Source organism: Phalaenopsis equestris, unplaced genomic scaffold, assembly GCF_001263595.1.
Source record: "Phalaenopsis equestris unplaced genomic scaffold, ASM126359v1 Scaffold001013, whole genome shotgun sequence".
Taxonomy (NCBI): domain Eukaryota; kingdom Viridiplantae; phylum Streptophyta; class Magnoliopsida; order Asparagales; family Orchidaceae; genus Phalaenopsis; species Phalaenopsis equestris.
Genome location: NW_018165452.1, coordinates 102994 through 126470, shown reverse-complemented (window position 1 = coordinate 126470; position 23477 = coordinate 102994). Strand labels below are relative to the sequence as shown.

The 23477-nt window shown below is 33.9% G+C and overlaps 1 protein-coding gene across 1 annotated transcript in view; it reads right to left on the bottom strand.

Annotated features, from left to right (window-relative positions):
• Positions 1–1766: 1766 nt before the first annotated feature.
• LOC110032728 (U4/U6.U5 tri-snRNP-associated protein 2-like) overlaps positions 1767–23477 on the bottom strand; it is a 30125-nt gene continuing 8414 nt past the window's right edge. The window contains exons 2-9 of the mRNA XM_020736456.1: positions 19342–19586; positions 17900–17984; positions 17148–17333; positions 16896–17066; positions 16609–16812; positions 2742–2913; positions 2486–2657; positions 1767–2060 (exon numbers count right to left, since the gene is read on the bottom strand). Coding sequence (XP_020592115.1) covers positions 1970–2060; positions 2486–2657; positions 2742–2913; positions 16609–16812; positions 16896–17066; positions 17148–17333; positions 17900–17984; positions 19342–19586 — 1326 coding nt within the window. The 3' untranslated portion in view covers positions 1767–1969. The remainder of the gene's footprint in view (positions 2061–2485; positions 2658–2741; positions 2914–16608; positions 16813–16895; positions 17067–17147; positions 17334–17899; positions 17985–19341; positions 19587–23477) is intronic.

Here is a 23477-nt window from a genome sequence, read left to right as displayed (position 1 = left end):
TATATATATATATAAACAACAAAAATTTAACAGGTCATTAAAGCGGCCATTGAATTAGTAGAACTATATGTCTCATCATAATTCATACAACAGCTAAGTTCTGTATAAAATATTAATATTTCGGAGATTCAAAGTCAAACATAGATCAAATGTGAAGAATTATGCAAATTGTCAACTGTGTTGACCAGACTCAATCCCTCTTCTCTTTTTTCATCTTTATAAAGCCCCCTGGCTGGCTTATAAGAATAGCTGACTTTATCCTTAGAAGCCTGTTTTGGATGGTAATGAAACAAGGGAATATTATTTTTAAATCATCTCATGGTAGAAAGGGTTAGGGGTATAACCTAGTTAAGTCAACTCGACAGCTGGCTCGAGCTCAGCTTGATGAATGGCTCATCTATCAAGCTCGTCGGGTAATTTAGATTGACCCGTTAGCTCGTGAGCCGGCCTGTTTGAAAAATATTTTGTTTTTTTCTTTTTATTTTTATTTTTTATTATTTTGTTTGTTTTGAACTAAAATAAAACATGTTTGGTTAAGATATTATTGTTTTGAGTGTTTTTTAAAATAAAATAAAATTGATTCCAAACAAAAGCTTAAACAATATTATTATTCAAAAATTCATTTGTGCACAAAAGAATTTTAAAAATATAAAGATTATTTTTTAATTACTTTTATAAAATTATTCTTTATAATTTCTGGTCTAATTGCTCACTACTTGTGTTCTTGAATTAGTATAATTGTTTTCATGAAACTTATTTTTTTTATTTTATAATATTGAGGCCCTCTGAGTCGAATCAAACTCATAGAATTAAATTGGAGCTCGAGCCTAATTAATTAGCCAAGGTCAGGCTTAAGCCTTCATATTTACATGTACAGGACTAAGGTTAAAAACAAAGAGAAATTTACATACACACCTACCAATTCTTACGTATTTACATATCTAAGACCTAAACTTCTTATTTACAAGTATAATACTTTCGTATGAAAAAAATGAACATTTCACTTTTAAAAAGTAAGTGCTAGTGATATTTTTTATGTGATATTAAAAATTTGAATGATATATTCGTAAATATGAAAGTTTTGGCATTAGATATGCAAATACATAGGAATTGTGGAGAATGTATGTAAATACCCCCATTGATTTGACAGTACATTGAACCAAATTGTTACTGCTGTACATAGAGCCCAAAATTTTGGATGTACATTTCTTCAAATTTTGAGTCCTTCATCTACTCAAAATTCAACATAACTTTAACGTACGATGAATCGGGCGTTCTGATAATAACATAAATCACACCATACCATACGTTCGGCAACATAATGTGATCCATACAATCGTCTGCACATCAATCTTCCAGGCTTAGTAATTTCTCCATTATGTCACCTCCAGTATAATGATATTGCTGTTAACAAATAGACCTCTCCATTTGGTAGCTAAGGTGCAAAGGAGCCAAAAAATAGGAAAGACTCGGTATTTATTAGTTAAAATAATTGAACGCAACTTATTATTTTATTTATCGATATCTTCAATTGCGCAAAATAGATTTTTTATTTTTATGGCATAATATCTTTTAAAATGCATCTGTTCACTGTCAACATAAGACTCAATTCCTATGTATTTACACATCTAGCACCAATCTTTACATTTTACATTTATACCACCCAATTCTTTTTATCACACCTATACCATCACTATTTTAACCTTCAAAAAGTGAAATATGCTTTTTCATACATATGAATTTCAGTTCAGGTTTTGGACATGTAAATACATAAGAATTGAGTGGCATTTATGTATAACATTCAAGAAATTCATCAAACCTTTCGTAATTAGCAGATTGAGATTTAATCCTCTTCATTAATCCATCCGATAAATATCTGATTCAATAAAACCTTCATGCCTTCAAAGAAAAATAATCCACCAGAAATCTAATTAAAAAAAAAGGAAAAAAAAAGATTTTTATTAGGTCATTAATGCTGCTCATAAATCTGCATGTAGGTCTCTGAGAGAGCAACCATCTGAGGAAGAGTTTCTGTCACATGAAGGTCTTGCATTTCATACCTGAAAATCATCATTAGAGACACTCAGACTTCCATTAAAAGGCTGAAGTAAGATGGAGATGATAAGGGCGTGATTGAGCTAAACCGACTTGTGAGCTAGCTAGGGCTTGGCATGATAAGCGGCTCATGAGCAGAGCTCAATGAGCTAGCAAGTCAAGCTCAAGCTAGCTCATAGCTCGTGAGCCTGCTTGCTTGATAGAGTAATTTCATTTATCTCATAATTGTCCATTCTATTTGACATTTTATAATAACACCAACTTAAAATTAATATTATTTTCTCTCTTTCATTTTAAAAAAGCCAGCTCGAGCTCGATTAATTAATCGACCTGAAGCTGAAGCCTAGAGTGGCTCCAACTCGGCTCAACTCAACTCATTTACAACCCTAGATGGAGATTGGTAGAGATTCAACTTATTTGTAGTCCATACCATAATTCTTCTGATTTGCACTGCACAAAAACCCTATAATAACCTTCATCTGGCTTCCCATCATGTACTATATTTGCAATGAGATCATATTTTGATTTTAGTTTTTGATTCTCCTTTGGGGTTGGCAGTGGGATGTAATCCTTCAACTCAAGGTTTTTCACAGGAAAATTCACTGTTTGGAGAATGGAAATAACAAAAAAAATTGATCGCTAAGGAGGAGAATTTTTCAAAACAGAATGGAAGTAAAGCAACATACCTAAAGTGGGGTTCTTTTCGACAAAAAAGTTATTTTTGGTAAATCTACGCATGTGAAGAATTACATATTTTGGCAGTTTCTTCACTCGATATCTCATCCTCGCTATGCATGGTCGAACGACCTCAGTAACAGTCTCGCCATCAAATTTCTTCAATATGTTGAAAAGGGGAACCTGGCAAGGAAAAAAATATTAGGAGAAAGGAAATTAAAAATTGCAACCCAAACCAGAAATAAAAAAAGGTTGCAGGACTTGAGAATTGAATTTGGAACACAATATTGAATTTAGAACACAATTACAAGTACACACATAGCAGTAATGTTACATACTTACATATTTCATAATTCTTGTATGTTTACACATCTAACACGGAAACTTCATATTTACATGCAAAATTTTAGCATTATACCAAAAATGCCACTATTAATTATTATTTAAAAGTGAAACATACCATTTCATGCATAGGTTTATGACACCAAAGTGGTATATATGCCAGATATGTAAATACATGAGAATTGGGTGGTGTGTATGTAAATTTCCCTATGAAAATGGATTCAGCTGCGGAATAATGAAAATTTAGTAGCTCTACTCATATACGGTGTAAGAGAGAACTGGAAGCCCACAGTCATAGATGTTGGGGAGAGTTCCCATTGTTCCAAAATACCTCCAAGGAGTACGAAATTCCATTTTTTCTAAATTGGAAAATACGGTAATAAAATAAAAGAGAAATTAATTATGTGATGTAATCTAGTGATCTGCTATGTATATTAATTTCAAATAAATTATTTTCTAGAAAACATGAAGACTACACTAGCTTCGAGATTGATCACTTGAGAAAGACCTCGACACCATACAATTCATGAAGACCACAGTGGAGATTCAAGGATAATGAATACAGAAGAAAAAGGAAGATTAATCAACATAACACTAAATTTATATGCATTTACATGTCTAACATAGCCCTTACCTATGCATGAAAAGATGTATTTCACTTTTTAAAAATTAAAATGGTAGTATTTTTGAAGTGTGACGAAAGATTTGGGTGGTATAAACGTAAAAAACAAAATTTAGATGTTAAATATATAAATACATAGGAATTGGGTGCTATGTAAGTGCCCTAAAGTAAAAATGATCACATGTTGTAGTTGCCCAGAAATTTCTCAAAGTGTGTTTATACTTGCACAACTTACTCTTGGAACACTATTAACTTGAATAACTTGTGGAAACCAGTTTCTGTGTGGCTTTGGATTATATTTAGTAACTAATAGCTTGTGAAGTTCAGTAGATCATCAATATTGTCCTTACAAATTATCGCTCGCCACTAGTTTATTCACATACACACTCGTTAGATCATTATTTGATTTATTTTATAAGTAGAGACTTAAATTTTTGGTAATTAAATGAAATAAACAATTAAGTACAACATATTATCTAATAACTTAAATTTTTATAATTCACGTACTTATTATTGGTGCTTCTCCTTTAAAAGTAGGGCTATAAATTTTTGCAGAAAGTTGCTTAATTAAAATAGATTCAAAACTTAAGAGGGTGGTTGAGGCAGGTAATGACAAATTTAGGATTAAAGAGAGTTAAAAATTATGTGGGCATTCATTTATTTGTAAAGTAAACCCACTTCACACACAAATGATGTGAGACGAACCATCATGCCAGCTGAGCAACTAACGAGTAAAGAGAGAATCAAATTTTCTTTAATGCTACGAAGCAAGGACACTTCCAAAGTGTGTCTGCGCCTATGTTGGACACATGTTGTACATAGACACGCTCTAACACACTGTGACACGTGTACGAAATGCGAGTAACTAAGTTAGAGGTAAATTAGGGCTCCAACATGGTGCCAACATGAAAGAACACGAAGAAAGGACATGGGTAGAGGAAAAAAGACAACAAACCGAGAAATAAAATTCAATGTGAGAAAAAGAGAAAATTGTGATGCCTGGTCGATTAGTAACACGACTGAGATGATCAAAGATATGCAAGGAAAACTCATTATGAGATACATGAAACTAGGAGACACTTGAAGATACACAATGAAGAATATATGTGAGGAAGTAGAGGGAGGAAGATAATGAAGCCACAAGCCAAGGCAATGAGCACAACAAAGGAAAAATTGGTTTGACACCCTTTAAAGAATTATTTGGGATGAAGTTGATTTACAATAGCGCGCATCTAAGAAGTCAAAAGAGCAGGGAGACTTGATGACGTACAAGGACTTATACAAATAAGTTATTTAAGTTTTTTACGATTATGAATATAGATTTACGATTATGAATATAGATTTTATATTTCTATTAAGTTATAAAAAAATATTAATAATTTTAAAAAACACATAAAAAATAATAAATTCTTAAAATTATAAAATTTAGAGCACTTTTAAACTTTAATGATCAAAAGTTTCTAATTTCTTAAGATTTTAAGTATTTTTTAAATAAAAAAAATTTAAATTTCTTTTTGAAATTTTCATAAAATGAGCTTGGGCTTATATTTGACCTCTAATTTAAAGTTTAGAGACTTTGAAGTTGAATAAATCTATACAAGTTATATGAGTACGACTAATGAATGCTTTATAACAACTTAAAATGACTAATTTTAGCGAGTTTGACCTCTAATTGGTTAAAAAGCTTCATGATTCTTAAAATGACTAATGAATGTTTGAACTCCAATTTCTTAAAGTTAAGAATCTCCCCAAACTTTATTAGTATTCTAATTTGGCAACTTAATATGACTAAATGAATGTTTGTGCAATAAAATTTCCTTTATTGTCAATCGTGTTTGATTCTTTTAGTGTTAAATTTTTTTAATGATATTTTACATCATCCGGTTATGTCTTCAGTAAAGCATAGTAGATCATTACGTATTTTATATTAATAAATTACTAAATAAAAAAATGTGTCCATGACATATCACATCTTACGTTTTACAATTATGTTGTATCACCTTATCTATGTGATGTGGGAGCTACTGCACAAGATTCGCTATCATGCTATAGTAACAAAACAATTACTTGCGGGATTCAGTATCTCGGGAGAAAGACCGGAAGTGATCCCTATTTTATTTTCCTTTATTTCTTTGGTAAATTTCATTCTTTCCATTTCTTCCTTTCTATATATGTCTTACATTAGGTTTTGGAGAGTTGGTTTTTTGTGTATGTTTGTTCGGGATTGTTGTTGGCATCTCGAGTTTTCCTTTATAGAGTTGTATCAGTAGTGCTCCGGTTGTATCTTGCTCTTGCAATGGTGATTTATCCTTCCCCAACTCTTCCACACCCCTCCTTGTTGTAGCCGCCTATAACAACAAACTAAGTTGTTTCTTCCTGCAGTTTCTGCCTTCCTGCCACCGTCATCATCTTCTCTGCGCGTTGTCGCAATCCAAAACAACAAGGAGTTGTTGTCCCAACCTACTCTAGCCTTCCCAACAGATATCCCTAGTCCTTCTTGCTGATCCCGACCTATTCCAACCACCCCTACTTGCTGTTGTCCCTAGACTGCCACCCAGAACTCTCATCTCCTTGTTGTTTCTCGCTGCCCAGCCCTCCAGTCTGGCTGCCATAGCTCAGAATCGCCTCAGCCCGTTCGTTCTTCGCTAGCTAGCCTACCTACCGACTTGCTGCCGCTCAGGAAAACAAGTACCTGGTGTTTTATGTTTGTGAACCCCCTCGTCCACTATCCCGTCACCTTCTGAGCCCTCGCCGACCATCAAAGCCACCCCTAAATCCAACCCTAGTTGAGTTTGTATTGTCGTTTATTGCAATTTTAAATTTCCTGTTGTGTTTGATTGTAATTTCCTGCTCGATTTCAATAATAATATTCATTTTTCTCGTTATTGTTGGTTAACTCTGATATCACCATGTCATGTCTTGTCTGTATCCTCATATCCATATTCGTGCTTCATATCTCTAATGTTTAAAACCTTAGAAACTCAAAAATGATCATGTGCATGACATTATAAGTAGCAGACCTCATGAGTTATGTTATCTCTTCATGTTGTAGTGTCACACATTTTTTAAAGGCAAAAACTAAATTTTCTTTACAAGCAATACTTCAATACAACAAACAACAAAAAAAAGCCTTTATCTCACTAAGTGAGGTCGGCTACATGAATCCTTTTTCTCCATTGTGTCCTACGAAGTGTCATTTTTCCATTTAATTCTAATAGATTAAGATCATTTTTTATACAATATGCCCAAGTCTTTTTAGGTTTACCTCCGCCTTTCTTAGCATAAGTCGAAACTAAAACATGTACTCTCCTAACCGGATCATCAGATGGTAAACGTTTAATGTGACCAATCCATCTAAGACGACTCTCTCTAATATTGTCCGCCAATCAAGCTACACCAACCCTATCACTGATATATTAATTTCGTATTTTCTCTCTAAGTGTCAAGCCACTCATCCACCTAAGCATGCTCGTCTCTGCAACACTTAACTTTGTTTTAAGTTTCTCTTCTAAAGGCTAACATTGTGCACAATAGAGCATTGCAGGTCTCACCAATATCATATAAAATTTTTCTTTCAATTTAAGCGGTACTTTTCTATCAGACAATCGGCTCGAAGCATTCCTCCACTTCAACCGACCAGCTTGAATCCTACTAAAAATCCTCATCAATATCATCATCAATCTGAACAATAGACCCGAGATATCTAAAATGTTAACATCTTTTAATGATTTGATCACCCATAGTTACAACTCTACCACTAGAGCAACTACTACTAAAATTACATCCCATGTATTCAGTTTTAGTTGTACTCAAACGAAGGCCTTTAAACTCCAATGTAAACCTCCATAATTCAAGTTTTTCCAGAACTCTTTCTCTAGTCTTATCCACAAGAATGATATCATCAACGAAAAACATTGTATCACGTCTTAACCTATGTTTAATTATCCTCTCCCATAATTTTAAAGTATGACACATCAACTTACTTCTTCTATAATTAGCACACGCTTGTGCATCCCATTTATTCTTAAAAATGAGGACTAAAATACTCTTCCTCCACTCTTAATACAACTTTTCAATTTTTTAAATAATATTAAAGAGTTTTGTAAGCCAAGAGACTTCCAAATCTCATAAATATTTCTACACTTATGGGGGATATCATTAGTTCTACTGATTTTCCAACCTTTGATCTTTTTAAAGTCTTCTCAACTTCTTTTTTACTAACGCGGCGATAAAAATAAAATATTTTATTATTATTAACGATATTGAAATCACTAAGGTCGATTGTATTTTTAGAAATTTCATTAAAAAATTAATCAAAATAGTCCACCCACCAATGTTGAATATCTTATTCTAAGAAGAACATTTTTTTATTTTCATCTTTAATACACTTTACTTGAGTTAGAACTTTACTTTTCTTTTCTCTTTGTTTGGCTAGTTTATACATAAATTTTTTACCCTCATTAGTATCTAATATATATATAAAGATCACTAAAAACAAAACTTTTAGCATCACAAATTGTTCTCTTGAACTCCCTACAAGCCACCTTATATTTTTCTCAATTATCTAAGCTTTTATATTTGAACCAAATTTTATAACACAACCTTTTATATTTTATTTTTTCTTGCACATTATAATTCAATCACCAATTATTTTTATTTGTAGAAATTATTCATTTTGATTCTCGTAGTACATCTTTTGTCACTTATTTAATAGTGTTTATTACTTTATCCCACATAAAATTTGTTTTTTTATGAACATCCAACTATTGAAAATTTGAAGTTTACTCATAAAAATAATTTTATTGATGTTTTTAGGTGCCCACATCTAATTTTAAAACAATGATTTCTACTATTTTTTATCTTAAAACTCTTCATCTTAAAATTCAAAACTAATAATCGATGTTAAGTACTTAAATTTTTCACTTAGAATGACCTTACAATCTTTACATTCCCGACGATCACTTATTCTCATAAGAAAATAATCAATTTGTGTTTTATTAGATCCATTCTTATAAGTAATAGTATGATCATATCTTTTCCTAAATAAAATGTTTGTAATAACAATCATATGCTAAAACAAAATATAATATGATTCTGTCTTCTTCATTAATTACTCCAAAATCATAGCCACCGTGAATTTTTTTAAAATCTTCTACCACTCTACCAACATGTCCATTTAAATCTCCTCCAATAAAATTTTTTTCTTCAAGAGATATCATTTGTTATAATTCTTCTAGGGCATTAAAGAATTTTTTTTAGAACTTATATCTAAACCTATTTGAGGAGAACAAGTTCTTATAACAATAGAAAATTTAATATTAACAACAATCTTAAAGACTATAGTTCTATCCCCAATTATATTAATTTTTACAACATTATCTTTCAAACTCTTATCTATAATTACGCCTACACCTCCTACTTGACCAAAGTTTAAAATTTAAACTATCAATCTCCTTAGTCTTTTCTCCAACCTATTTAATTTCTTGAATACATAATATATTTATCTTTCTATGATCCATAATATCAACTAATTTCATTAATTTACCTATGAGAATACGTATATTTCAAAATTTTATCCTAATATTAGTTTCATAGACTAACTTCTTTATTTGCATTCATCCATAATATGAGAACTCTTGTTTATTTGACATTACACCTGGACGTTGGTGTAGAGGCCCTTACACATTTTTCACTATATTCAGATCATACAGTTCATCGCTTCTAGGGGACGCCCTAGCATTTACACAAAAATTTAAAGGATTCATATCATGATTGTGCGACAAATTTTAGGATAGTTGCCGACTACCTAAAGCAACCCTCCATTTTTTACATCCGCAAATTGAAACCCGACAATGACACTGTTTTAATGATCACTCTAACTGTTAAGCTTCCATATGCTACCATTAATAATATCTTAGCGAAGCCTTATTTTGAAAAATACAAGAATGGTAAGTTTAATTTCACAACATTTATGAACCGCATGAGCCGTTCTATTTTACTATTTTTGTATATTTAATGTCAAATTTTTCTCATAATCATAGTCAATAGCATTATCCCAACTATTTTGGGATAGCTCCATAAATTCTCATTCTTAGGCTAGGTTGTCAACCTTCGTTAGGTTGCGCTAGGAACGTCGACACACATTTTTTTTGTTTGGTAAAATAACTTTTTCCGGCATTATCCCGAAATTATTCACTGGAACGAAATTTTTTTGTCGATTTAGAACAAAACTTTCGTCGCATGTTCAGCCAAGCAACTTTTGAAGGAACTTCGCCGAATAGACGTTAAACCTACCTTAAACATATAATCCTACAAAACTAATTTTAATCAACCCATCTAATGTAAGTATTTTCCGCTCTTTTTATATTCAAACTATTGCAGTTTAAGTTCCACTATCACACTTCAATAGATTTTATTTCTATTATCCTTCTAACACAGAAATGTTGTGATCAATCCTTTTAGTTTAAAATCTTTGACGCACATCCATATTAAAATAATATTATATTCACGACGCATACCTTTTACTTTTGCCCAACAGTCAGAAACATACGATATAACAAACTTAGTTGGAATTCAAAAAAATTTCCGTTAAGCCTTTATGATACTTCTTTATCGCATAATACCCCTAAGGTAATTCTCCATTTTTAACTCTCAAACTTAAAACTAGAAGGTATATTCTCACTGTTATCCGCGAGATATTTGTACCTACCAAATTTAGATATCATCGTTATTAACCTTACACCAAATATTTGGGGTGATGTCATTACTCCTAACATTTTATTATTTGTTATTAAGTGAAGTATGATGTGTTAATATAGCTTTCATAAAATATTTTAGATGACATTTACTCGTGTAATTTTAATTATATCTTGTTTCTTCTAAATCCACCAACACCAATTTCTTAATTCATCTAACATAATCATTTCTAACAATCATCACCTAAGCTTATTTTCAATCATCATATCGTCAAAAGGTATCACTATATCTTTTAGAGTATTAAGTAATAATAATTAATATGGCATTCCTTAATATTAAACGTCCGTTTGAATCAGCTTATCCCTACGTCGAGCGTTTTCGAAACGCTGACGAAGCGTTTGTTTCGTGCAATAGGGTCGGCGATCAAGCGATGCGCGTAAGGTTTTACATATAATACAAAGGGCGATCTGCCGCTCCCTTTACCCCGCGTTCCGCGTTTCCTCAGAGCTTATTAATCCTCAGCCCCTCGAGGCCGTCTTCCGCTGGTTACCCTAGCTCAACGATCAAACTCCCCCGTTCTCAGCCCTCGATCCCGTGCACCCCTCCCCTCTTCCATTTCCCGTCTTGCCTTAGGTGGTGAAGAGGTCGTTAGGTTGTGGATCGAAAGTTGTGTGAAATTTCTTCGTAGATATCCCTGTTACGCCTTATGGTTTTGCAGAGCTCCTCTTCCCTGTAGAGAAATATTATTTGTGTGGTTATCTGTGATGGCATAGGGGTGATGGAATTATGGTGAGTTGGGCAATGCTATAACTGGGATGCGTTGGGCAATGCTATTACCAGAAAGAAATTTTTGATCCTTCATGTTACAGAGCTTTCTTTATGCGATTTCTTGGTATTTAACTGCAAAGAAATTTTTGATCCTTCGTATTACTGGGATCCTTCCTCTAAAATTTCATGTTATAGGGCTTTATTTAAGCAATAACATTGCTATTTGATATGAATAGTTCATGGAAATAATGTCCTGCCCTAAATTTGGGAATTTCTGTTGACATGTATGCCACACAATTCCTTTAAATATTAGGCATTTAACACCTAAGGTTTCATATTGGCTTGGATGTCACAAAGCTTTAATATTAGGCAGCATTTGGAGTTCTGTGGAGTTTTATATTAGGAATTTATATACCTTAGATGTCACAAAGCTTTAATATATTTAAGGGGTGAATGTTTTTTGTCATTTGGCAACATTTGGGAAATTCTGTTGGTGCTGCTCCCTTCGACCATTGCTATTTGATATGAACTATTTATGTTTCATTTGGCATAATTTGGGAAGTTCTGTTGGTGCTGCTCCCTTCGACCTTTGCTATTTGATATGAATTATTTATGTTTCATATGGTAGCATTTGGGAAGTTCTATTGGTGCTGCTCCCTTCGACCATTGCTATTCTATATGAATTATTTATGTTTCATATGGTAGCATGTGGGAGTTCTGGTGGATTAATTATTGTTGTTTCCTTCACTGTTTTTTTGATTGTTTTCCTGTTCTGTAGTTTTCCCTGGTTTATCTGACAACAGAATTTCTGCTCTCTTAAATTCTTTTTTGCATACATTTGTTGGGGTTGTTGTAAGGTTGGAAGTTCGATTAATGTTGTATTGCTGAGGTTAGAAGGTAATAAGGTTGGAAGCTCGGATAATGCTGTATTGCTTTCAATGACATTGTGGTTTGAAGTTTTTTTTACCTACTGGAATCATTCCAATTGAGATTTGCTTATGCCTGCTTAGTTTTTCCGATATAGGGATCCGAATTTCTTGGTTGTGTCTGCTTTTCGTTTATTGTTCATATGCATATATGAGGCTATGTTTTTATATTAGGCATTCAAATGACATATATGGGGCTTTCTGGTTTTATATGAAGCATTCAAATGCCATATATAAGACTTTCTGGTTTTATATGAGGCTTTTAAATGGCATATATGAGGCTTTTTGGTTTTATATGAAGCATTCAAATGCCATATATGAAACTTTCTGGTTTTATATGAGGTTTCAAATGGCAAATATGGGGCTTTATCCATATATCAGGCATTTAAGAGGCATATGTTGAGGCTTTTTTCATACTTGAGGCAAACATTAGTTGAGCAACTTTTTTTAGAGACCAGAGAACAATGCTTATATGGGGTTAGTTGAGAGCATGTTGTAGAGTTGTTCATTAAGATTTAAAGCTATGTAACCTAACACAATTGCTTAATAAAACTTATTCGATTCCTTTCTGTGAATGTAGGTCTATGACCGAACCACATAATTCTTTTGTGTACTTATATTTTTTGTGTTGATGAGAAAATTGCAAATCTGTCGAAATGCTTTGTGATGGCTATGGATGTTAACTTATGATTGCTGTGGAAGTAAACTGGATGAAGTTGGGCTCAAACCATACATTGTTTGTCATTGATAAGATTTTTTTTTTCTAACAAGAAAACATGAAGCGGGTACTTATTTTCCTTTGTTCCATATAGTTCCAACATGTCTAAGGCGACTGAAAGGAGAGTGTCTGCTATGTGGGATAAAGATGTAATAAATATTTTTTGTGATTTATGTATTAAAGAAATACAACTGGGAAATAGGCCAACCACGTATTTCAATAAGAAATGTCGACAAAATATTGCTAGAAGGTTCAAGGAATTAATAGGAAGGGATTACGACGGACTAAAATTTAAAAATAAATAGGATCAGTTGAAGGAGTGAAAATTTTGGAAGGAGCTCAAACGTGGATCTGCAGGGTTGGGTTGTGATCCCGTTAAGCGAACCATCGATGCTCCAAATGAATGGTGGGCTGAATAATTGGAGGTAATAAATATAATCTTATTTTGTTAATTCCTGTATTTTTTGGTTAATGCCTAAACCCACCTGATTCCATTCAATGTTGCAGGTTATGCCAACAACCAAAAAATATAAGCGATACAAAATTGAGCCGGAGTTTGAAGAAAAACTGGACATCATGTTTAAGGGGGTTGTCGCGACTGGATAACATTCATTCAACCCAAGTGAGATGGGATTCAGAGGCATACCAGATGACTTGTCACCTGAACAGGTTACACCTGATGAAGAAGGGTCTAGTATTAACCAAAAGAAGATGGAGGAGTCCTGTTCAATGTCCAAGAGGCCCAGGCTTAGCAGGAGGAAAAAAGAGGACACTTTCGTGAAAAGCTCGTTTGATCAACTAATTGTTACTTTTGCAGCTCCACCTCCTGTAGCTCCCCCTGATAGCAGCATATTTGACTGCCTTGTCATTTTAGATGCTATTCCAAAAGTAGCTATCGATATGCGCTTTCAGACAAAATGTGTTAAAAAACTTGAAGACCCTACTCGGAGGCAAATGTTCATGACGCTATGACCCGAGCTGCGCATTGAATATTTACGTGTTTTATTAAAAGAAAGAGTCGGTTTAATATTAAGCTGTAACTAGATTTTCTCATGTATTTTTATCATAGTAGTTTTATTTACTCTCATGAATAATTTATGTAAATATTTCTCTGATGATTTGTAGTTAATGATGTTTTTGCTATTTCATTTTCATGTCACCACTTCTCCATCAATTATTTCATCCTAATGCATTTGAACTTTCAGGATGTATCCACAACAAGAACACCGTAAAAGAATGATATGGGCTGCAGCTATAGCGATTTTATTTCTGGAGTACTACCGCTCCAGCACTGGATGGATACCTCAAATGACATCCTCATATGTTGGGAACAAATGGTTGGGTGAGATGCTTGTAGAGCATCCGATAAAATTCAACAACATTTTTTGAATGACTGCGCACATATTTATGGATCTTTTTCACGAGTTATGTCGTAACCACGACCTCCAAGTTTCTTCTAGAACGACCACGAGAGAGGTCTTAGCTATAACATTGTACATTCTCTCACAGAACGAATCAGTTAGAGAAGCTATGAAGCGATTTCAACATTCCTCAGAAACAATTAGTCGACACTTCTCCAAATGTATACAAGCATTTGTGAGTTTAGCACCACAAAACATTAAGCCAGCGGATCCATCGTTCGCAACTATTCCTGAACAAATTGCAAATGATCCCTATTACATGTAGTATTTCAAAGTTTTATTAATTTGTTACTTTAACTTTGTAATGAGTTGAGTTGCTAACTATGAATAGCATAACTACATTGAAGCAATCGACGGTACGCACGTAGATGCCCGAATACCAAGCCACAAAAAGATCGCGTACATAGGTCGGAGTGGTACAACTACCCAAAATGTTATGGCAGTGTGTGACTTCAACATGTGTTTTACAATTGTACTTGCGAGATGGAAAGGAAGTGCACATGACAGTCGTCTTTTTTCCTATGCTATTAGGAATAGAACACAGTATTTCCCCCACCCGCCTCCAGGTTTGTTCATCTCACTTGAAGCTGTAAATTACATGAAATATTTTTCATTAATATTGTCTTTCATAACAGAGAAATATTATTTGGTTGATGTCGGATATTCGATGCAGAGAGACTACCTGAAGCCCTATCCGGACACCAGATATCATATTACTGATTTTGAGCAAGCAAGTGACACGATCCGTGGCAGAAAAGAAATGTTTAACAAAAGACGGCCTTTTTTACGCGGGATAGTCGAAAAAACATTTTGGTTGTGTGGAAGAAGAAATAGGTCATCCCACGTGACGTCATATCTATTTCCCAAACATGTGCATATTGTGGTGGCCACTATGACACTTCACAAATTCATCCGACAACATTCCTCTCATTCAGATACGGACTTCACTTTGCTGATGACGATCAGTTTATTGTCTCTCCAGAATCTTCAGAATCTCTCGCTGGTCAATCGTTACCTGAGGATGAGATCGAGTCGCTTAAATTGGAAACTCAGGATGGTGAATCTGTAGCCAAGATGATTGCTCTGAGGGAGTCTATCGCAGATGTTATTTCTGGATGTTGATCCAGCCATGCTTCTTTATTTATTACATTTTTATTTGGGATGTAATTCATTGCAGTATGGATTTGTATTTTATGTTTTTATTCAGAATTTCGTATCTTTCATTGAAATGCTCAACTCTATAATTATGACGTGTTAGCATTTTGTTTTATATTCTTTGTTTTGTTTATGTTTTGTTTTATTTCAATTCTCATATATAAAGCTTTATTTAAATTTATGATCTGACAAATGTTCTTTTTTGGTTGTTTTATCTCATTAGCAACATGAGCTCTAGGATTTCACGAACCTCCTGAGTTATGTTGTGTTACTGCGGACTACCGACTCCCTTACTCACGTCACGCCAGCCTCATAGCAGTGGGAGACAATTCTACGATTGTCAGAGGTGTGTTTCAGCACGATGCAGTTTCTTCCATTGGGCGGACATTCCGACATACTCATATGCAAATAGTCATCGAGATACGATGGTTACCCAATGGGATAGTGCCACTGAGGACAGACAATGTCAGAGTTTTAAATTGAACGCCTTAATTTTTTACTTTTAATTGTAATTGTATTTCTTTTGATACTCACAAAATGGTGAGCAATGCATTTACATTTTTGTAACCGCACTGTAATAGTTTGAGACTTTTGTTGTTTCTATTATGTTCCCCATACAACTCTATTGCAAACAGTTTAACAAATCCAGGGGCAGAATGATCATTTATCCAACTACAGCTCCCAGTAAGTTGTTCTGAATAAGCTGCCTCAAACAACAAGCCAGCTTATTCTGATAATCTGCAGATTGTCAGATTATCAGAATAAGCTGCTTATCAACAGATTATAAATAATCAATAGTTGTCCCAAACAAATCATAAATATTATACGCTTAATATACAGTCTAGTAATCACAATCTCTTTATTTTTTGAACATTTTCTCAGTATTCTAACTTTTTGCTGCATAAATAAAAATCAGCCTCCATTTGCTTAGAATATTTCAATGTGATGGTGAAGTTGTTTGCACAATGACAGTAAAAATAAGAAACTTGAGCAGCAATTTAGTCATCCAAAATAACTGCAATCTAGACGACATACTGCTTATTCTTTTCGTGATCGCAATTTATAAATGACAATAACTACAGAAGTGCACTAAAGTAATTTGTCGGTGAATTTGCCTATTTCTAGAATCCCTAATGCATGAGCTCAATTAAAATATCCATTAAAAAATCAGTTACGACTATCAATCTTTTAAAGTTAATTAAATTAATAAAAAAACCAAAACATACATACTTGCGGTATGATATTTTTCTCCATTGCATCCTTAAAAAGCGGAGGTGGAGGCAAGTCAAGGCCAAGCATCAAGAAAGGTACTCGTGATGTTTCCCTTACAAAATTATTGCCATCTGGAGCACCCTCCTTGCTCTCCTCATCCCCATTCTCTCTCTTCTCTATGAAGGGCCTCTTGTGGATCTCTTTCACAACCTCCAACTCTCCCTAACATGAGAATAAAATCAAGTCTTACCGAAATAAATCTAAATTCAAAAAAATAAAACCAGAAGGTTTAACATAATTGGTACCTGAAAACAATCATGAATAATGCTTTTGTTTTTGTTCTTTGGATGCCTTAGCTTTGCGTGCAACGTATTCAATAACCAAGACATGAATTCAACAGGATCAGATTGAACACCAATCTGGAAACGCTTATTACTAGCCTTCATGACTGCTTGAAGAAACTCATGCGGGCTGACCTGTGAAGAAAGAATCCTACTCACATTTCTTCAGCATACATAGCGTGAGTCCCGATAAAAATAAAATATTGACAAATTTACCTGTCCTTTGAAGTTCCTCGAATGCCAAATTTTCCTAGTCAATTCACCAAAACGATGAACAAGTGGAGACTTGCTGCTCCGATAATTCTCAGGAATGAGGAAGAAATTCCTTAAAGGTGTAACTCGCATTAGAGACTGGATTGTGACATTAACAAAATCAGTCTCCTTGATATTATTAAGGCCAACCTAGACAGAGAAAGAGAGCAGAAATCCCGGTGAACAACAAAGAACCAATATGCAGTTCAAATCAATGACGTAAAGCATTCAGAGAAGCTACTACAAAAAATGAACTTCGAAGAAGAGCACGAGCAAAAAACCAAAGTCAAAAGAGACTAAGTAGGCTGAGAGTAGCTGGATGTGGCAGAGTAGCTGGATAATGTCGTACAAAAATTCAAAGATAATGTTGAAGGTGGTTCGAACCTGAATAATGGACGATAGAAATGTAGGGCGGATGACCCACCAAAAGCAGACAGAATTAATGTGGGAGGAACAAAGACAAAGTAAAGGCCAAAAATAACTTGGCCAAAACACTATACCTATTGACATGTAAAGTATAATTAACCTGATATGAAGCTTAATAGGAATGAATACAGAAGAAAGATTCACAAAATCAATCATATATATTTGATAATTGATGAAATGAATGGAAGTATTGATGGGATCATACATTGTTTAATAGGCCATTAGTATGCCCATGAATTATTTAAAACACCAACGGCAGGCCAAATCACATGAGACTCCACAAAAATTACCATTCCAGGAAGATAGTTGGAGCCATCAAGTGCCCTTGACCACTGCCCATTCTCATCCAGATGCTCAACTTGTTCCCTAAAAAATCTGTAAATAAAAATGAGAAGAAAATCAATCATGAAAACATAAAAATATAACAAAATAAAATAAAGGACCCTAGTCGAGACAAATTGCCGAGAAACAAGCAGAAGATAAGCATTAAAATATGCAGAGTCAAAGAACCAAACAGACGCAAGAAATGATGACGACCCTCATAAACTAGACCCTGGTAAACTGAGCAGGTTAATCTGCATTAAATCTTCTAAGAAAGAGACAACAAAAAAGGAAATTAACTAAAATCATAAAACTACAGAAAAAATGAGAAGTGTGTGAACATCACTCATATCATAAAACGGATTGCACTTTATTTTGTGGTATGTAAATCCTGCATAATTTTTTCCTACTAGCTACAATGACATATCTTTGTCGCATTAGGGTCTTTCTTTTCCTTCTCTAAATTTGGGATTCAGGTCAATTACTGTATAAGCTGGTTTACAGATCAATGGCGTGCTTCTGTTATGAAATGAAAATTTCAAGATCAAACAAGATCACTTAAAATTACATCATCAACATGCATCTATAAGGTTACGACTCCTACATCCCGAGCATTTAATGAATAACATGCGATCCTTCTATATTGGGAATAATAATTTCATAATCTAGGAATTAATTTGAGTTATTGTCATGAAGCATGCCAGAAAGTACATTGTTGGACGGTTTTAATTCAAAACCCTGTGCTTATTAGAACTAAACATAAATGTTTAGTTGAATATTGAAAAACAAGGCCTTCCAACAATTTATTATCATCAAGTAGAAAGCTTATTGCATGTCCCTTAAAAACCCTAATCAAGCACGCAAGAAAATATTCTACATATGGAATTCCTTAAAAACCTTTATTGAGCTTCTTGATTTCTTGTATACAACCCTAGGTATTTGAAGAAATTGTAGGTGGCATAAAATCCCATCGTATCCGTGGCATTCTGCATCATCACCTCAAAGTTAATTCGATATTACAAGACAACCAAGTTGTAGAGTCTACTTGATTCCCGATAAAAAAACGTAATTATAAACACTGCTGCTCATTATGGAGTTCAGTGGCAAAGAAACTTTTTGACAAGCAAAGCTGACATTTTCATAGAATACAGTTTAATTAATAAAAACCTTCAGCTATAAAACATCAGCCAGGAGGAAAACTTTGACTATAATGAAAAACTTAGATATACAATCAAGTGAAGCAAAAATTTCCACAAAATGAACAACATATTTCATCTAACCGGTGTAGTTGTCACTTCCAGAAAATTTTGACATAAAAAGTGCAATGCAAAATAACGTAGAGCCAAAGATAAACACCGAGACATCAAGAGTAATTGAGAAAAAGGAACAATAAGGAAGAAAATGGTAATACCTGGGATTTAATACATGTCGTATATCATCCAGTGATGGATCATTCACTTCATAGCCATCAGGAAGGCAATAAACCTTTTCTGTTTGAAGATTGATATAGACATGGTGACCATTTTCTAGACTATGGGTATATGCATGAGAATTCAGACCCCTTCCTTGATAATATTTGCCACAAACTAAACATGCATATACATTTAAATTTGAAAGAGAGACTGAGCAAAACTTCTCAAAATCAAAGTCCAAAACCTGCATATGAAAACGGGTGAAAGCCATTAAAATTACAATCCAAGAGAAAAGGCTCCATGCGCTAGAATCTCCAACCAGGTGAAAAATATTATACAAAAAAATGTATCGAAAGCTCCAAAGATGCAAAAATAAATAAATAATTTTTTTTATCAAGATCTTTAATCAACAATAATGTTCTTTGATGCTTTGAAACTATAATCAGAAGCACATGAGTTCTGCAGCTTTGAAATAAAATAAACAATGGAAGTAGGATTAAAAGGTACATTTTATATGCAAGCACATGCAAATCAAAGCCAAAAGTACTGCAAGTCACTATATTTTTGTGAGAACCAATGCACATTTTGTTCTCTATTAATAAATATTAACCAGACGAGTTTCTTCTACCAAAGTGGACCCAAAGAGTAACTAGATCATGAACTGCAAGGAAAATAACTGTCATGTTAAATCATGAAACAGCTTAAAATCACATTAGAATTAGAGAAGGGGAAACCACTTTTAACAAATTCTGCCACCAAGAAAACAGCCACAAAGTGCTGAGTCACGAGTAAAATGTTATAGCTATACAATCTGCTTAATTAAAGTAATATGCTTGCAGACACAAGTACTCAAAGAGAGCAACAGGTAACTTGACACACATTGCTCCTTATAGCAAAGTATTCCTCACGAGTAATCTGCGCCAAATTTCAGCCAGTCAGCCTATCCAGAATTGTAATAATCTAGTTCTGGCTAGGGGTGAAACTGAGTAAAGCCGACTCGTGAGCCAGATCGATAAGTGGCCCGATGAGCTAACAAGCCAAGCTCAAGCCAGCCCCGACTCGATTTGTAAGCATGTGAGCCGGCTAGTTTAAAAAATATTAACATAAAATATACTCAGATATATATTAAATTTCAAAACTTTATCTTTAAGGTATTAAAAATATTAAATAAATAATATTTTTTATTGTATATTAGGTGATGTCTTAAAAAATTGTTCATTATATTTGTCAACTTATTATAAAGCTAGTTCAAATTAATATTATTTTCTCTCATTTATATTAAACAAGTTGGCTTGAGTTGGCTCAAACTCATAGACTTAAGCTTGAGCTCGAGCTCGATAAAATTAATCATGCTTAAGCTCAAGCCAAGGGTGGCTCAAGCTCGACTCAACTCGTTTACACCCCTAGTTCTAACAAACAATCCAAGCCAAGAACTCCCTTCGAGACAAGGAAGCTTCTGATGGGAGGTACGTGCTCCTCTTCTTAACACAACTGGTTGGAGAAGATGATAGCCAGATTGTCTTCATTTTTGGGATCAAAATAGAACAATAAAGAGAACGAAGGGTGGCTCACACAACATTTTTGCAGTAGATGCAGGGTCGCCATCATCACCAATGGCTATGCTAGACCAATCGAAATCTATTTCCGGTTGCTTGAAAGTGAGGGAAACTCAAAGTCTTTTTTCATGTTATTGTATGCTGCCATTATATGATCAGGTATGTTGCCCCTCAGCCTCATCCACTATCTTAATTCCTCCTGTTGGTCTCTATCTCGATATTTGCATCATGATTAGAGCATCTTGGTGTCACCTTCCATCAAAACGTTTGCAAAAAAGAACCTCCATCCTATTATTTTCAAATATTCACACTCAGGTCTCTTTTGAGACGCTTCGACATCTATACATGAGATCAAATAAACCTAAACACAAAATATCTTGTGAGCATGTCAGGAAATTTATGGTGAAGTTTTTTGTGAACCTGTAGTCTGCCCTCTACTTTTTAAGTTATCTTAAGAATGGTTCAAAAAAATCTCATTTTAATTGATCATGAGATTTTTGTTTATCTATTTCATTCTGTTTCTACTTTCTTTCTATATCTCCGTTGGTTTTTTTTCTTTTCCCCTCTTTTTTCTGCATCCCTTAATTTTGTATTGCCTCTCTTTTTACATCCCTCCTTCCCCTAAAAGATCAACAAGGAAAAGGATTCTTCTGGGCGTGATATTCATTGGTCTTCAAATTATTCCTTTGAATGGAAAGAATACTAGATAATGTTACATGAATACAATCTTTTCAAGAGGTATACTTTAAGAACTCAAGTGAAGTGTAGTCTTTTAGTGGTATCACCCTTGCTGGTGAAAACAAAATTGAAAATTATGTATAAGCCAAATATTTTCACGACCCCATAAAAGGATCAGACACAAAAACTAATATCATGCCTCCACTTATTTTTAACAGATATCTAGTGTGGGTCAAAGCTATTAAATAGCCTTAGTGCTTTTTCAAAGATTCAAATTACATTTATCACGTTACAAAGCTAATCCGCCGCTTGTTCCGGTTGGGGGTTCGTTGTGCATATCAAAGAAATTCAAATGAAGCTCTTAAAAGTAAAACCATGGGACTGCAACATCTACATCACCAAGTTCTCTAGTAAATCAAACGAAATGTGAAAATGCTTGGGTTAGCTTTTCGAGTTTTTATTTTATTTTATTTTTATTTTAGGTAAAGCAGCCAACTAAAAACTATCTTTATTTAGACAAAAAATTAAACAACTTTTTCTCTGTTTTCACAAAATGTCTTAAAAAACTGCTTTTGAGAATGCACAATAGAAATTGTTGTTAAATGGCTTTTAAGAATTACAACCCGCCCCAAAAGAAGCCCAATTATCCCTTTAGGGCTTTTAAATGGGTTGAATCATCTACATCCATGACTCTTGAAATTAAAGTATTGAGACGATCAAAGTCTCCTTGTTTCAAGACCCTCCCTCGACAGAGGTTGGATTGAATCTTTCCCATTACGAGTTCTCCTAAAATTATACAGAGCATTGGTTGAAAACTCTCCATGTATTGGAGTTCTCAGAAAGCTGTTGAATGCATATTTAGGTGATGCATGCAAAGAAAAGGGTAATGTGATTTGCAGCTACTAAATAATTTAACTTTTAAGGAATAAGGTATGGGTTATCATACAGAGACTGATGGGCTATAGGTATGCTTCCTAGCCTTTTTTTGAAGTTAAATAAGATTCCTGAACAATTATATTTTGGGAAAAAAAAAACTATAAACTGCTTAAATAGTTTTAGTTTTGATCCCTTAGTAGTGATGCACATGATAATAGCACTTAAATTAAATAACCACAACACTCCTAAAGCTGCTTCCCATGCCAACACAACTAGTACTATTTAAATAAAAAACACACATCTTTAACCGACTAAGACACCGCAACTACAAATGTTGGACATAATCTATCAATGTAACAAGCTATTGGACCTTCTCCTAGCCAAAAGATTATCAAGAATATATTCCAATGGATGTATGAAATTTGAGTGAATACAAGGTAGTTTTTACTTACTCGATTTTCTCCCTTTATAAAAACTTTGCACCCTTCATTTATGCAATTCTACATGACATTGAAACTCTTCACCTTAACAATTATTTCCCATTTCTCTCTACACCACTCTCCCTTATTGCTCTCCAAAATATGTAGGCGGCCACAAACTTAGACATGGACGTAAATGTAGCACTCCTCAATCACAATGCCCAATACAATCTATGGATGCTCATTGATCAAAACTTCGCAACAACATTACTCTCCATTGTCTCAACCATCCACTAACCCAAGCCTCAACCTCAAATAGAATCATATGAACATTACTCTCCATTATTCTTCACAAAATTTTGGGTCATCATTGATTGCTAACTGTAGTCCGACAATAAATCTGTATCATCAAACCTAAGAATGACCGTCACAATATGATCGTGAAAGGTCAACAAATGACTCCATACATATCTGAAATCAAAATGAAGGTTGACACTACTGTCATCGGCTAAAAATTGGAGATAGAGGACATCATTCACAAAAGCTTCAACAACCTACCACACAATTATCAAGCCTTCAAGGCTACAATTTATATGAACCTTTAAC